This window comes from Chionomys nivalis, chromosome 3, assembly GCF_950005125.1.
Source record: "Chionomys nivalis chromosome 3, mChiNiv1.1, whole genome shotgun sequence".
NCBI classification, from domain to species: Eukaryota; Metazoa; Chordata; class Mammalia; order Rodentia; family Cricetidae; genus Chionomys; species Chionomys nivalis.
The window spans coordinates 82486585-82499347 of NC_080088.1; the positions used below are offsets into that span (position 1 = coordinate 82486585).

The following is a 12763-nucleotide window of genomic DNA, read 5'->3' on the forward strand; positions in this document are numbered from 1 at the left end:
TTCACGAAGCATCCCCGGTTGCCTGGCTAACTGATAAAGTGACTGATGGGGATACGGAGCCTTCAGTGGCGATTTTGGATACAGCTCAGGGAGGAAGAATTGTAGAGAATGGAAGGAAGCAAGTTGGTGACCTGGGGCCCATTTTAGCCTGTCCCAATACATCTAAACAAGGCCCTGTGTGCTTCCAACCATTGGCAGCTGGCCGTGACAGGATGTTCCACATGCCTGACCTACTACGGACCAGAGGGCACACAGCATTTACTGAGTCTCCTCCTGGGTAGTCAGAGAGGCCTGAGTGCCACATAATTCTCACTTTGATGTATAAAGAGGGCACGAGCGAGGCAGGAATGAGAAACAAGAATCCCGACACCAAAAGCAAGTACCTTTTTGACTTATTGCTCGTTCTTGGTCTGTATTCGTGCGATTCATCCTCAATGCCGTTTTGCCTTTTGTACCAATCAAACAGTGTTCGCAGAATGGAAGGCAGGCAGTACTCGGAGAGGGAGCTCATGGAGCTGATGACCTTCAGGGAAAGAGAGACACACACTGACGTTGCATAAATAATCAACCGTGAGCATACACACTGCCAAGTTTCCCTACACATGCCCGGTCATTTCTGTCATAAATCAGTATATTCTGGGAAGCCCAAGTCTCCTAGCATGGCAGACATTTCTCACATAATAATTCTGTGGCTCAGAACAGTTCATTACTCTGAGTGCCTTACTGGAGGGACCAGATGTTCATTGCCTTTGAGTTCTTCAGGACACCACCGCCACCATTTCACATTGTCGTCTACCACAATAACTGTACGGCTTAGGTCTTCAAAAGTTCTATAGTGTAAATCAATATAAGTTCATCATGAACTGTTCAAATGAAATAAGTAAACCAAGCTCCCAAACAAATAACCTTTGTGACAACAATGATTATTGTTTTTTTTTCCAATAAGCGATCATTTGAGCTATGGCTCGAATTAGGCTCCAGATACCAATGAGTAGGAATAATTTAATTTTATTAATTCTTTAAAGGAACATGTTTAAATATATATATACCTGCAGTAACCTACCTCTTCAGCTGAGCAAGCTAGGTCTAACTTCCTTTTAAAGTAAAGCAAACTTGTGAGCAGGGTTTCCCACCTTTAGACAGAGCAAACCTGACTTTCCTCAGATTTCATTAATTCATTCACCTTAACCCCTTTCTCTAAAACAATAGTTGTAAGCACACACACAGAGTTGTGGGTTAACAGAAGTTAAACATGACTAGGATGTTGTATTTAGATCATTCTGTGAATCTGGTTGTCAGGCTTTTCAAATCGAAACCAATCTATTCATTTGGAAAAAACAAGCAAACATGACCTTTATCCACCCCAGTTATGCCCACAGTCAAAATACATTTTGCCGATATGACTGTCCATACAACAATAACTGTTTGGAAGAAAGCAAGTCATAGTGGGTTATGGGAACAATTCCCTAGTTTTTGCCAAAGTTATTCCAACATAAGACAGAATATTTTGACCAGTTGGTGATGGCGCATGCCTTTAATTTCAGCAGGCAGATCTCGGTGAGTTTGAGGCCAACCTGGTCTACAGAGTGAGTTCCAGGACATTCAGAGCAGTTACACAGAGAAACCCTGTCTTTACCACTCCCCGCCCCCAATGGGAAAGAATATTTGGGGTCTGGAGAAATGGCTCAGCAGTTAAGAGCACTTGCTACTCTTGTAGAGGACTAGGTTTGTTTCCCAGCACCCACATAGCAGGTCAAAACAACCTGTAACTCCTGTTCATGGGATCTTGTGCCCTCTCCTAGCCTCCAAGGGAACTGCACACATATGGTTTCACACACATATATGCAGGCAAACACTCATATACAAAAGATAAAAATTAAAAAAAAATTTAAAAAATAATGAAAGGATATTTCTCCAAATTGCCACTGACTAAAATGCTTTATATTGGGGTTGTACTTTAGTGCCGTGGGTCCAATCCCTAATCCAGTAAAATAGAAATAAAGTAAAGATTTAAAAAACAAAACACTTTGATTTGGAAGATGAAGTGGATTTCCCCACAGAGATAAAATGGATCAGAATTCATAGTCCCTAAGATAGGGTAATGCTCTCAACCATCCCATATATAGTAAAGCCCCAAATGCATCTGATAGTCAGTACTTAAAACTGATCTGGGGAAGACCAAGGAGACATGGACACTGGCTGAGGCATGGTTTTTATTCTAGATGGCATCCAGGAGCAGAAAAAAGAGGGATCAGGGAAAATCAAAGAGCTGTAAACAAGGCATATAGGTTGGTTGGTAATAATACACCCATGCTGGTTCCTTCCAACAAATGTATCACGGGACTATGAAATGTTAGCAGCAGAGGAAGGTGGCTATGCTGGACTCTTTATTGAACTTTTCTATAGATCACAGATCATTCTAAAATAAAACTTATTAAAAACACTCTTGGGGCTGGAGAGATGATTTGGTGGTTAAGAGCACTGACTGCTCTTGCAGAGGACCTGGGTTTAGTTCCCAGCACTTGCCTGGCTGCTCACAGCTATCTGTATGCAACTCTGGTTCCAGGGGATCTGACGATCTCTTCTAGACTCCATGGGCACTGGACACATGTGGTGCATACACACATGTAAGTAAACATTCATATACAACATTTTAACCGTCAATAAAATTTAAGTGGGTATGGTGGTGCATGCTTTAAACCCCCAGCAGTTGGGAGGCAGAGGCAGATGGATCTCTGAGTTTGAGGCCAGCATGGTCTTTGGAGTGAGTTTCAAGACAGCTTGGGCTACACAGAGAAACCCAAAGAGATAGACAGACAGACAGACAGATAGATAGATAAATAGATGAATAGATAGATAGATGATAGATAGACAGACAGATAGATAGAGAAAAAAGATAAATCAAAATCAGTTTTGTATGGGATATTACAGTCTCTTATTGCCACAAACCTATAAAAGAGACAGACTTATACTTCCTTCCCAAACATCTCTGGGTGGAGTTCACTGTACTCAGTTGCTTCACTTAGATATAACCTGTGCTAGTTAGGTTTTTCTTTCAATTTTGATTTTATTTATTAATTATTATTATTGTTATTGTTTTGCTAACTTGACACAAGCAATGGTCATTTGGGAATACAGAACTTCAGTTGAGAAATTTCTTCCACTAGATAGCCTGTGGATCAGTTTGTGGGGCATTTTCTTGATTGGTGATTTATGTAGGAGGGTCCAGCCCACGGGGCAGACTCTATATGAAAGCAGGCTGAGCAAGCCACAAGAAGCCAGCCAGTGAGCAGCATCCCCCCATGGCCTCTGTGTCAGTGCCTGTCTCCAGGTTCCTGCCTTTGTTTCCCTCAACAATGAGCTATGATCCAGATGTGTCAGTCAAATAACCCTTTCTCCCTCATGTTCCTTTAAACCCGGCCTTTATCACAGAAACAAGGAAGCAAACTAAGACCCCCACAGTCTTAGGAGAGAGCGTTCAGAGATCCCACAAACCCCAGCCATAAAAAAACCAAGAAAAACTTCTCAGCTCATTGAAACATCAGCACAGAGCCTGTCTCAGCGTTTGCAGGAGCTCCTTCCCACAGCACAAGGCTGATGGCATCTCAGAGGGAATGAGAGGTGAGCAGGGGGATGAATGTGCCCTTCTCATCTCGGCCACTGCCCTTGGAGCCAGGCTTTCAAGGAGCAAGGGAGGGATCTGCAGAGGCCTGGTCCTTGAAGCTCAGGAAGGGAGGAAGGTCTTGCTGGCTGCTTGGTTACTTGACTCCTCCTTTTATGGGAAGTGGAGCCAATGGTCCCATGAATTCCAGCTCTGTACTGCCGCTGAAAGTGGGCAGGCCGGGCACAAGGATGTCCTTGTTGCCTTTAAATAGTCATGCTCTTCCACCATCGATGGGCCAGAGACTGGGCAGCAGGTGGAGACGGAGGATACGGAATCCCAGGCTCATTTCAAAGGGTGTTTTCTTTTGGGGAGTGCACAGAAGAGTACTAAATGTACTTTGCAAATGTTCTAATATTTGCTTTGGCTTTTTATGGGTAAACAGGCGAAAAGAGACTGTCCATTATGTGGCAGTGAGGAGGGTGGCTTTTCTGAAGCATTTCTTTATTCCTGCTGAAGGCAAAGAGAGCAGCCTCACACAGAAACGCTTGAATGCGTCCTTCATGAGGTCACTCCATATTTTACAGTAATAAGACAGATTTGTCATGAGTGGTGCACTTAATGTACAATTTAAAGTCACTTCAGTGATGGGTCAATTTTGCAAATGAGTTCAAGTGCCAAGTAGCACCGGGGGTCAGGGTACCTACTGGGTAAGTTCTGTAAAATACTGACATTGTGAAATAACTGCATATGCAGACTGCTTTTATCCAATCAGATATCATACTGCTGTTAATTATAGTCCCTTGCAGTGGCAACAGGCTTAAAAACTTAATTCAGTACCCTTTTTTGGGAAGATTAGTAATCATTTTTTTGTTGTTTTAACATTTTTATTTATTTTATGGCATATAAAATTCTATAAGAGTAATTTCAGAAATACTGAATGACACTAATAGTGTATAAATCCAACATTGATTTTTTATTGCTTATTAATTTTTATTTGGTTTTTCAAGACAAGGTTTCTCCGTAGCTTTGGAGCCTGTCCTGGAACTAGCTCTTGTAGATCAGGTTGGCCTCTAACTCACAGAGATCCACCTGCTTCTGCCTCCCAAGTACTGGGATTAAAGACATGCGCCACCACTGCCCAGCTTCCTTATTAATTTTCACTTACACATTTTTGTTTTTTGAGACAGGGTTTCTCTGTGTATCAGTCCTAATTGTCCTGGAACTTGCTCTTGTAGACTAGGCTGGCCTCGAACACACAGAGATCCACCTGCCTCTGCCTCCCCAGTTCTGGGATTGAAGGTGTATGCCACCACTGCTCAATTTCACTTATACATTTTTTTCAGACTTAGTAATTTTTTATATTTTATGTGTGTTTGCCTCCATGTTTGTATGTATACCATGTGCATGCAGTACCCACAGAGGCCAGGAGTGGGCATCAGATCTCCTGGAACTGTAGTTACAGGCAGTTGTGAGCCACCATGTAGATGCTGGGAACTGAACTCAGCTCCTCTGCAAGAGCAGTCAGTGTTCTTAATCACTGAGTCATCTCTCCAGCCTCTCCAGTACTTGTACATTTTAAATAAATGTTCACTGCACTGTAGAACTACAACAAATGTTGAAACACTGCAATTTCACGTTTCCTTCTAAAGAAAACCACAAGTGCCCATGATGCTGTCTCAGCTCTAGCCTACAAATGCATGGGTTTCCTGTTACTAAGTGATATTTTTTTCATATTAACAACCTAAGGAGACAGTACTGCTCAACAGTACAGGAGACAGACAACACCTGTAGAAAACCTAAAAAGAAGTTACTCAGAACCTTTGAGTAAGTTATCTGGACATTACAGCGTTAAGTAGCACAAGCAAAGAATGTAAACCGTGCTACACAGTGAACACTCGCAACCGGCCATCCTCAGAAGTCAGCACGAGGAGCGATGACTAATTCTTCACTTGGCAGGTTTTCATAATTTCCCAAGGGCACTGAGAAGCTCAGAAGGTCTTGGCTTCACGTTACAGCTCTACGGGCCCAGCGGGCCCGGCTGCACCATTTCTCTGAAGCACCAAGTCATAAAGCTAGACTGGGAATCCTTAATCTCACTGGGTTTTAATGAGGGCAAAAATGAGACGCTATAAAATGCAAGGCACATAATAAACCTCCCAGAAGGTCAGTTTCAATCTTCCATTTCCAAACAGTGAAATGCGAGTCCGGACATAGAGCACATCAATTTCTGACAATTTCACCTTAGAGAAGGTGAGCATTAACTACCCCTCAGATTAGGGGCTACTCTCTAGATCATAGAAAGAGCTGCAAAAAATTCAACACCCAGCCCTCAAAACTGCCTACCAGTAAATAAGCAATGAACTCAGTTGACAGTTCACATGAGAAGAAGAACAAATGGCCAGTAAATATTTTGAAAAGTGTCCACCTCACAGCTGGAGTGGTATCTGCCCTTGCTGCAGGGCCATCAACATTCTATCATGGGTGGGAGGGGAATCATAGAGCCCAACATTTCCCCAAGAGCTAGAGGCGGTTAGTGGTTGCTGGAGAGGGGTCCTATTCCTTGGTAGTGCAGTTGTCCTTGTTGGAATAAATGACATTCCAATCAAGTTCATGCAGGCAACAGACAGACAGACAGACAGACACACACACACACACACACACACAGTCAGACATGAATCCAGGAAGGTGACTTGTTGGGAGAGAAGGGAGGCTCAGTGGGGTGGGAGGAAGAAAGGAGAACAGGGCTGTAATTAAAATAGGTGATATATGTGTATGAACTTGTGCAAGAAAAAGTGTTCAGCATCCTTAGGTCTTGAGGAAATGCGAACTGAAACTCTTCAGAGCTGCCACGGCAGTCAGGTGACTGTCGTCATGATGAAGATGAGGATGTGGGGAGAGAAGAACACTTATGGGTGGTAGAAATGTAACCTGGTGCATCTCTATGGAAATCAGTGTGGAAGATTCTCCAAAACTAACAACCGCCCGCTGTGGAACACTCTTCTCCAGTGGTATAGCCTCCGGTAAGGTGTCCATACATGACCGTTGGCCCAGGTAGTCACTAGGGCAAGCGGTCTGTGAAAACTACGCAGGCCCCACCCCACTCCTGTTCTCAGCCAGCCCCACATGTTGTCCTTTCTCCAGGATTCTCCATCTCTCCTGCATCAGAGATGCCTCCTCTTTCCTCATCGTTGTTAGCTTTCTCCTTAGTCTTTGAAATCTGATGTCTCTTCTGGCCATTCCAGTGAGGCCTCTTATCTGGCATCTCAGCAGGGACCAAACCCAGAGGCTCAGCGATGGCCTTTTCTGTGGTCATATCTGCCAATGTCTCCAGAGCAAGAAATACTATTTACTATTTATCATGGCTTCCCTTGGAGGTCTCTCTTCGTCAGGGTCCTGTGGTACTGCTCTGTTCCAGGTAGCTTCCAGCACTCTCATTTCCTGTGGGCATCCTTATGCCACGGCCAAAGCACAGTGAGACAATTTTACCTATGACAATGATGGTCTGGTCCTGATGTTTGGACTCTCACCCGATGCTCTGGTCAAAGCTTCTTTGGGCAACAACAAGAGATAAATAGGAAATGACTTCTACTCCAACAGAGGCTGTGGTAAGCCCTAAGCTGGGAGGGGGGGTGGTCCAGCTTATGAAAGAGCAGGGAGGATACACTATCTGAATTATAAACTGAACATTCCTGAAGCCTCCAAATCTGAAAAGTTTAAAATGCTGGCATTTGATACCTCAGGTGGAAAAATTCTATAAATTTGAATCACTAATGCATAAAATCATTTGAGTTTTTTGGATAAAATTACCCCGAGTCTATGTGTAGAAAGTGTATATGCTATATACACCAATTTCATACTTAGACTTAGGTCCCGTCCCTCTATGGGTACGTAATGATTAGAAATGCGAACTCACTTTGGTTTTATTCTGTGTAAGGGTCGTTCAGTGGGCATTTCAGTTTTGTTTTCTTTGTCCATCATCAGACAACAGAAAGTCAACAGTCTAAAAGCTAAGGTCAGAGAAAACAGATGTGCACAGCTGGAAGGTGCATGCAAGAACATGAAGTGATTCTGCAGCAACCGTCTCTTTTGCACGTGTGTCTGGTGCCCCTCATGAATCCACCTGCGCAAGGAAGGCACTGCGACCTCCCCCAGAGAAGGGGCGTTTCCGAAGATGGTATTCACTTCTCTTTTAACTGTGTTTGATTGCCACTCACCCAGGTCCACCCTGGTCAGCAGCTGTTTGATTGCAGGAACAAATGCCTGGGGCATTAAACTTTCTTTCTTTTTTTTTTTTTTTTTTTTTTTTTGGTTTTTCGAGACAGGGTTTCTCTGTGGTTTTTTTTGGAGCCTGTCCTGGAACTAGCTCTTGTAGACCAGGCTGGTCTCGAACTCACAGAGATCCGCCTGCCTCTGCCTCCCAAGTGCTGGGATTAAAGGCGTGCGCCACCACCGCCCGGCTTTTTTTTTTTTTTTTTTTTTTGGCATTAAACTTTCAAAGAGGATGTCTGTAGGGGCTGGAGTGGTGTCTCAGCAGTTAAGGTCAGCTGCTGCCTTCCAGAGGACTGGAGTTTAGCTCCCAAGACTCATATTTTGCAGCCCGCAACCACATGCAAATGCCGTTTTCTCTCTTCTAGAATTCCTGGGTTCTAGCACATGCATGACACCCATATATACACTCAGGCACACATTGCTCCTGAACACACATGGTACCTGTATACACACTCAGGCATACATGCATACACATAAAATGATACTTTTGAAAAAAGTCACATCTTTTAAAATAGACAGAAGAAGGACATCTGCGAAATTTGAAAACAGCAGAAAGGTGCTTGAAGGTAAAGCAGCTCGCACAGGCCACAGCACATTCTCGCCACAGCACATTCTCCACACCGCACAAACCAGACCCCCGAGAGGTGCGGCTCTGACCCTGCACTGCCATGCTGCTTTTAAGTGTTGCCCATTCCGATGAGTGACAAAAGTCTAGGCATGCAAGCAAGGCCCTCAGACCACTTAACGTGGATTTATCAGCCATGCCAAGTGATTTATCAGCACAGAGGAGCGTGGCTGGACTCCAGCATCTGGGAAAGGGGTAGGAGTCAGAGCGGGAATTAGAAGTGAGCCAAGGCTCCCTAGGAAGACCTGTCTCAAGAAGATAAGTTTCACGCACCATGAGCAGCCCCTGCCATTGAGGCTTCCTTCGTATCAATGTCCCTTGGGCTGTGAAATCCAATCTACCCCTCCGCTTTTTCTGTACCCCAACACCCCTTTATTAAGATCAATGTCCTCAATGTCCCCAGTCGTGCCCTGGACAGCCACATCTCCTTAGGCTCCCCCCACCCAGTGTCTGTAGATTTGTTTGTTGAGTGAGCAGGTGAACGAACAGTCCTGTTATTTCTCTTAGAAAGGGTTTCCTGTTCCCAATCGAAAACTAATGTATAGTCTTTCCCCACTGCTCGCCCTGTAAACACAGTTTTCCTCTGCTTGACAATCCTAACCTATAGAACACAGTCCAGGCTCCTCTGACCCACTGCAGTGGAACATCCTCCTAACTTCATTGCGCTTTGATGACTCACCGTGACATTCATCTCAACTCTCATCTCTGAACTTTTGGATAATCTGACATGTACTTCTAACTTTCCCATAGTGGGATTCTAAGCACAAGGCACCGTCTTCCTTCTGGGACTGAGGATTTCTTGAGGCTAGGACCTCTATCATATCTGTACACATGCGCAGTGTCCTAGGTAGGTTTCCGTTGCTGTGATAAAACTCTCACCAAAACCAGTCCATGGAGGGAAAGGTTTCTTTGGCTTATAGCTTACAGTTCGTCATTAAGGAAAACAAAGGCAGGAACTCACAGCACAAACCAGCAAGCATGAACAGTCGCAGAGACCATGGGGAAAGTTACCTGCTGGCTTGTTCCCAGGGGCTTGCTCAGCAATCTTTCTTCTACAGTCTACCTGCCCAGCATGGTACCACCCAAAGCGGGCTGGGCTATTATAACAGTTAGCAACTAAGAAACGCCCCACAGATGTGCCCACATGGCGTGCTCATGGAGGTGATTCTTCAGTTGAGGTTTTCTCGTCCCAAGTGTGTGAGGCTCACAGCAAAGATTAGCCGTCACACAGTGGCCATAGTCAGGCGCTCTTTGTTGAACTAAGCAGAAAGTACTTCAAAAGTTGGTTTGAATTGGGTTATCCTGTCTCTCATTCTTTCACCAACATTGATGATTCTTAAATAGTATTAGTAGTGAGCATCCTTTGTATGGGTTTCCTTCCCTCTGCTTCAGTTCATGTCAAACCCTCATCAATTCCAAGCTCCCCCAAGACCTCTGTTCTTCAGAGGTCTCCTACTGATCCTCCACTGGCAACAGGAGACAGTCACTTAGGCCATTTTGATACTGACAAGTGAAGGATGAAGCCCCATCCCACTGGCACGGGGCCTTCTTTCCACATCTTATCCCTCCTCACCGCTGCAGGCTGACCTCTCTTCCTGCACCTTTTAGGTATCTCAAGACCATTTCAACAGCAGACCACTGACGGCAGTGCCGAGGAATCCTGGTCATAGATGTGAAGAAACTGACCTGAAGAGGTTCAGACAATGACTCTTCCAAGGGGAAGAGGCCAGTGTTGCTCTGAGATGTGGCTAGATCAGGGGGCAATGCTCCGTGTCATGGTGCTGGGTGACCGTCTCACTATCGGTTCACACTTACAGCATCTTTAAAGACAGTACTGGTACAGAATGGGCCTTCTCAAGCTTCAGTGCTTACGCGTATAGGGAACAGCAGGCGTAAGAGAGAGTTTACGTTAGACAATATAGCGCTGGTAAGAATGTGCAGAATGAGTTAGCTGACACTGGACATGGGGTAGCTCTGAGTTAGCACAAAATGCCTGACACCAGATGCCCGGGGACCCAGATGGACAGTGATGTAATCTGCTACATAACTCTTGTTGGCAGATTGCCACTTTTGTGTGGGTTCTGTATGAACAAGGCATCATGGGTATAGAGTCATAGCCTCAGGCAGCCTGTGTGTGTTTTTCAGGGGCCCATGTGGGCCAGCCATGTGCCTGGGTGCTTGCTGCTGGTGGCCTGGTCAGCAGTTTTCCTGCTGGAGTGAAAAAATATATCTTATTCGTCTATAGTTCCTCAAACATCTCTTTAACTTCTCACCCTTTCACTGACCCTCATCAGAACACAGACCTGACAACATGCCCCCCCCCCCCCGGCTTCTTGTGGAGCTGCTGAATCTGTAGCTCTGGGGGCTGCCAGGTGATGTTCATAACACAGGTCCCTGGGCTACACTTTGTACTATAAGGTTAAAAATAATCTAGTGAATTAAGTGTGGAAGTTGAGGTGTAAGCCTAGGTCTAACTCCAAATAGCATTGTGCTTCTACAATGTTGAATGAAATACTTGAATGAAAGAAACCAAACTGTAGTTAAGCCAGAAGATTTGGGATAACTGCTCACCGCTGTGTTAACAGTTACAAGAACTTGGGCTAGGTTCGCACTGCAGTGTTAATTTAGAAGAATTTAGAGAATAAGGAAGGAGAAACATTTAGCTAGAGAAAAACGTATTTTTTCCCCAAGAAAAGGTAGTGATGGCAGGATAAAGAGACTACAAATATGGAATGAAATAAAAAAAAACATGCAAAGTCAGCGTCAGGTGGAAAAGGGAGCAGAAAGATCTACCGCTTCCAAAACGGCAGCACCGAACACCATGAACATCTTCACTAAGGGTCTCTGACAAATCGAGCAATGGTGACAACTGCAAGTAATAGGGCAGAGGTGGGATCTACCCTCCATCTTTTTAGAGTCGAGATAGACAGCCAAGTCTGCCAGCCCTGTAGCAAAGCCAGGGTCACAGAAGCTCAGGAAGTTGGACCTAAGCGTCAGCCTCTGACCATCCCTGGGCAACACGGGCCACAGAGGGTTATCTCTGTAGTGCCTGTCGCTGCAATGCTCCAGGCTTGTGAAGCCTGAGGCGTCTCCCCTGTGCTGCAAACAAGAAGCTCTAGACAAAGTGGGTTCTTTTCCGCATGGTTCCCAGACCATCCAGAAACCCCTGAGTTTATCAGGCTGTGGGGCACTAAGCACTACTTGGCCTCAGATACAGGCACCCACTAAAGGGTCTGAAGTCTTTGTCCTGTATGTCATCTCTGCTGAAGCCTGGGCTGCACCAGGACACCCATTCATCTTCCTCCATTGTCTTGCTATGCATCATTCCAGACGCCCTTAAAACCACTGTGAAGTGACAGGACCAGGATCGTTCCCTTCTGCTCAGTACACGTAGATGGATGCAGGCTCTCTCCCTGTGGCTGTCACATGCTCAGTACACACTGTTGGATGCAGGCTCTCTCCCTGCGGCTGTCACGTGCTCAGTACACGCTGTTGGATGCAGGTTCTCTCCCTGCTGTCACATGCTCAGTACACGCTGTTGAATGTCAATGTCCTTTCCTAGTCTTGACTTTCTTTGCTTTTTTTTTTTAAATTATAATCTTTTAAATTTACCATTTCTCCATTGGAACCTAAGGTTCCAAATTTTTATAATTGATTGTTGAGGCAATTTTTATCATTCAGGGTTGTCAATTCATTCTCCTCCACCACCCTTTACCCCTTGCAATCTCCCTCCAGTGCTGAGGATTAAGTCTAGGACGTACCAGACCAGCACTCTCCTGACGTATTCACGTCTCTCTTTTTATTCAATGGCTGGATTGCACTCTGCAGCTCAGGCTAGCCTCCGGCTTACATCCTCTTGCCTCTGCCTTCCAGGGGCTGGGGCTACAGGTGTGTGCCATGCAGCCTGGTAGGACTGGAAACAACCGGATGAAACCGTGAACATGCTGCAGTTCAGAGATGCGGCCATCACGGACCACACTGATTTGGAGGAAGCTGACTCTACAGTGGATGCCCTGGAAGTCATCTTTTCCTGACCTCTCACTTTTGGCATACAAAAAAACTTAAGAAAAAACAAAACAAAACACTGAGGGCCTACTTATAGTCTTCTCGAACTTAATTTAAACCACAGGGGATCTCCCGAATGTCTCTAACTCCTGGCTGTAGATGCTGAGGGCACAAGACCCTTTGAGAGATTCATTAGACTTTTATTGGATGTGCTTAAGAGTTTTGTTTGATGCGCATATGCCCACCCTGTGCAGGCAGTG

General features: G+C 45.1%; 1 protein-coding gene across 4 annotated transcripts in view; it reads right to left on the bottom strand.

Moving 5' to 3' along the window:
- Nucleotides 1–12763, bottom strand: part of Fry (FRY microtubule binding protein) — a 404412-nt gene that overhangs the window by 165502 nt on the left and 226147 nt on the right. For all 4 annotated transcript variants that reach the window (XM_057765235.1, XM_057765236.1, XM_057765234.1 and 1 more), the window contains one exon: nucleotides 384–523. In XM_057765235.1, coding sequence (XP_057621218.1) covers nucleotides 384–523 — 140 coding nt within the window. The remainder of the gene's footprint in view (nucleotides 1–383; nucleotides 524–12763) is intronic.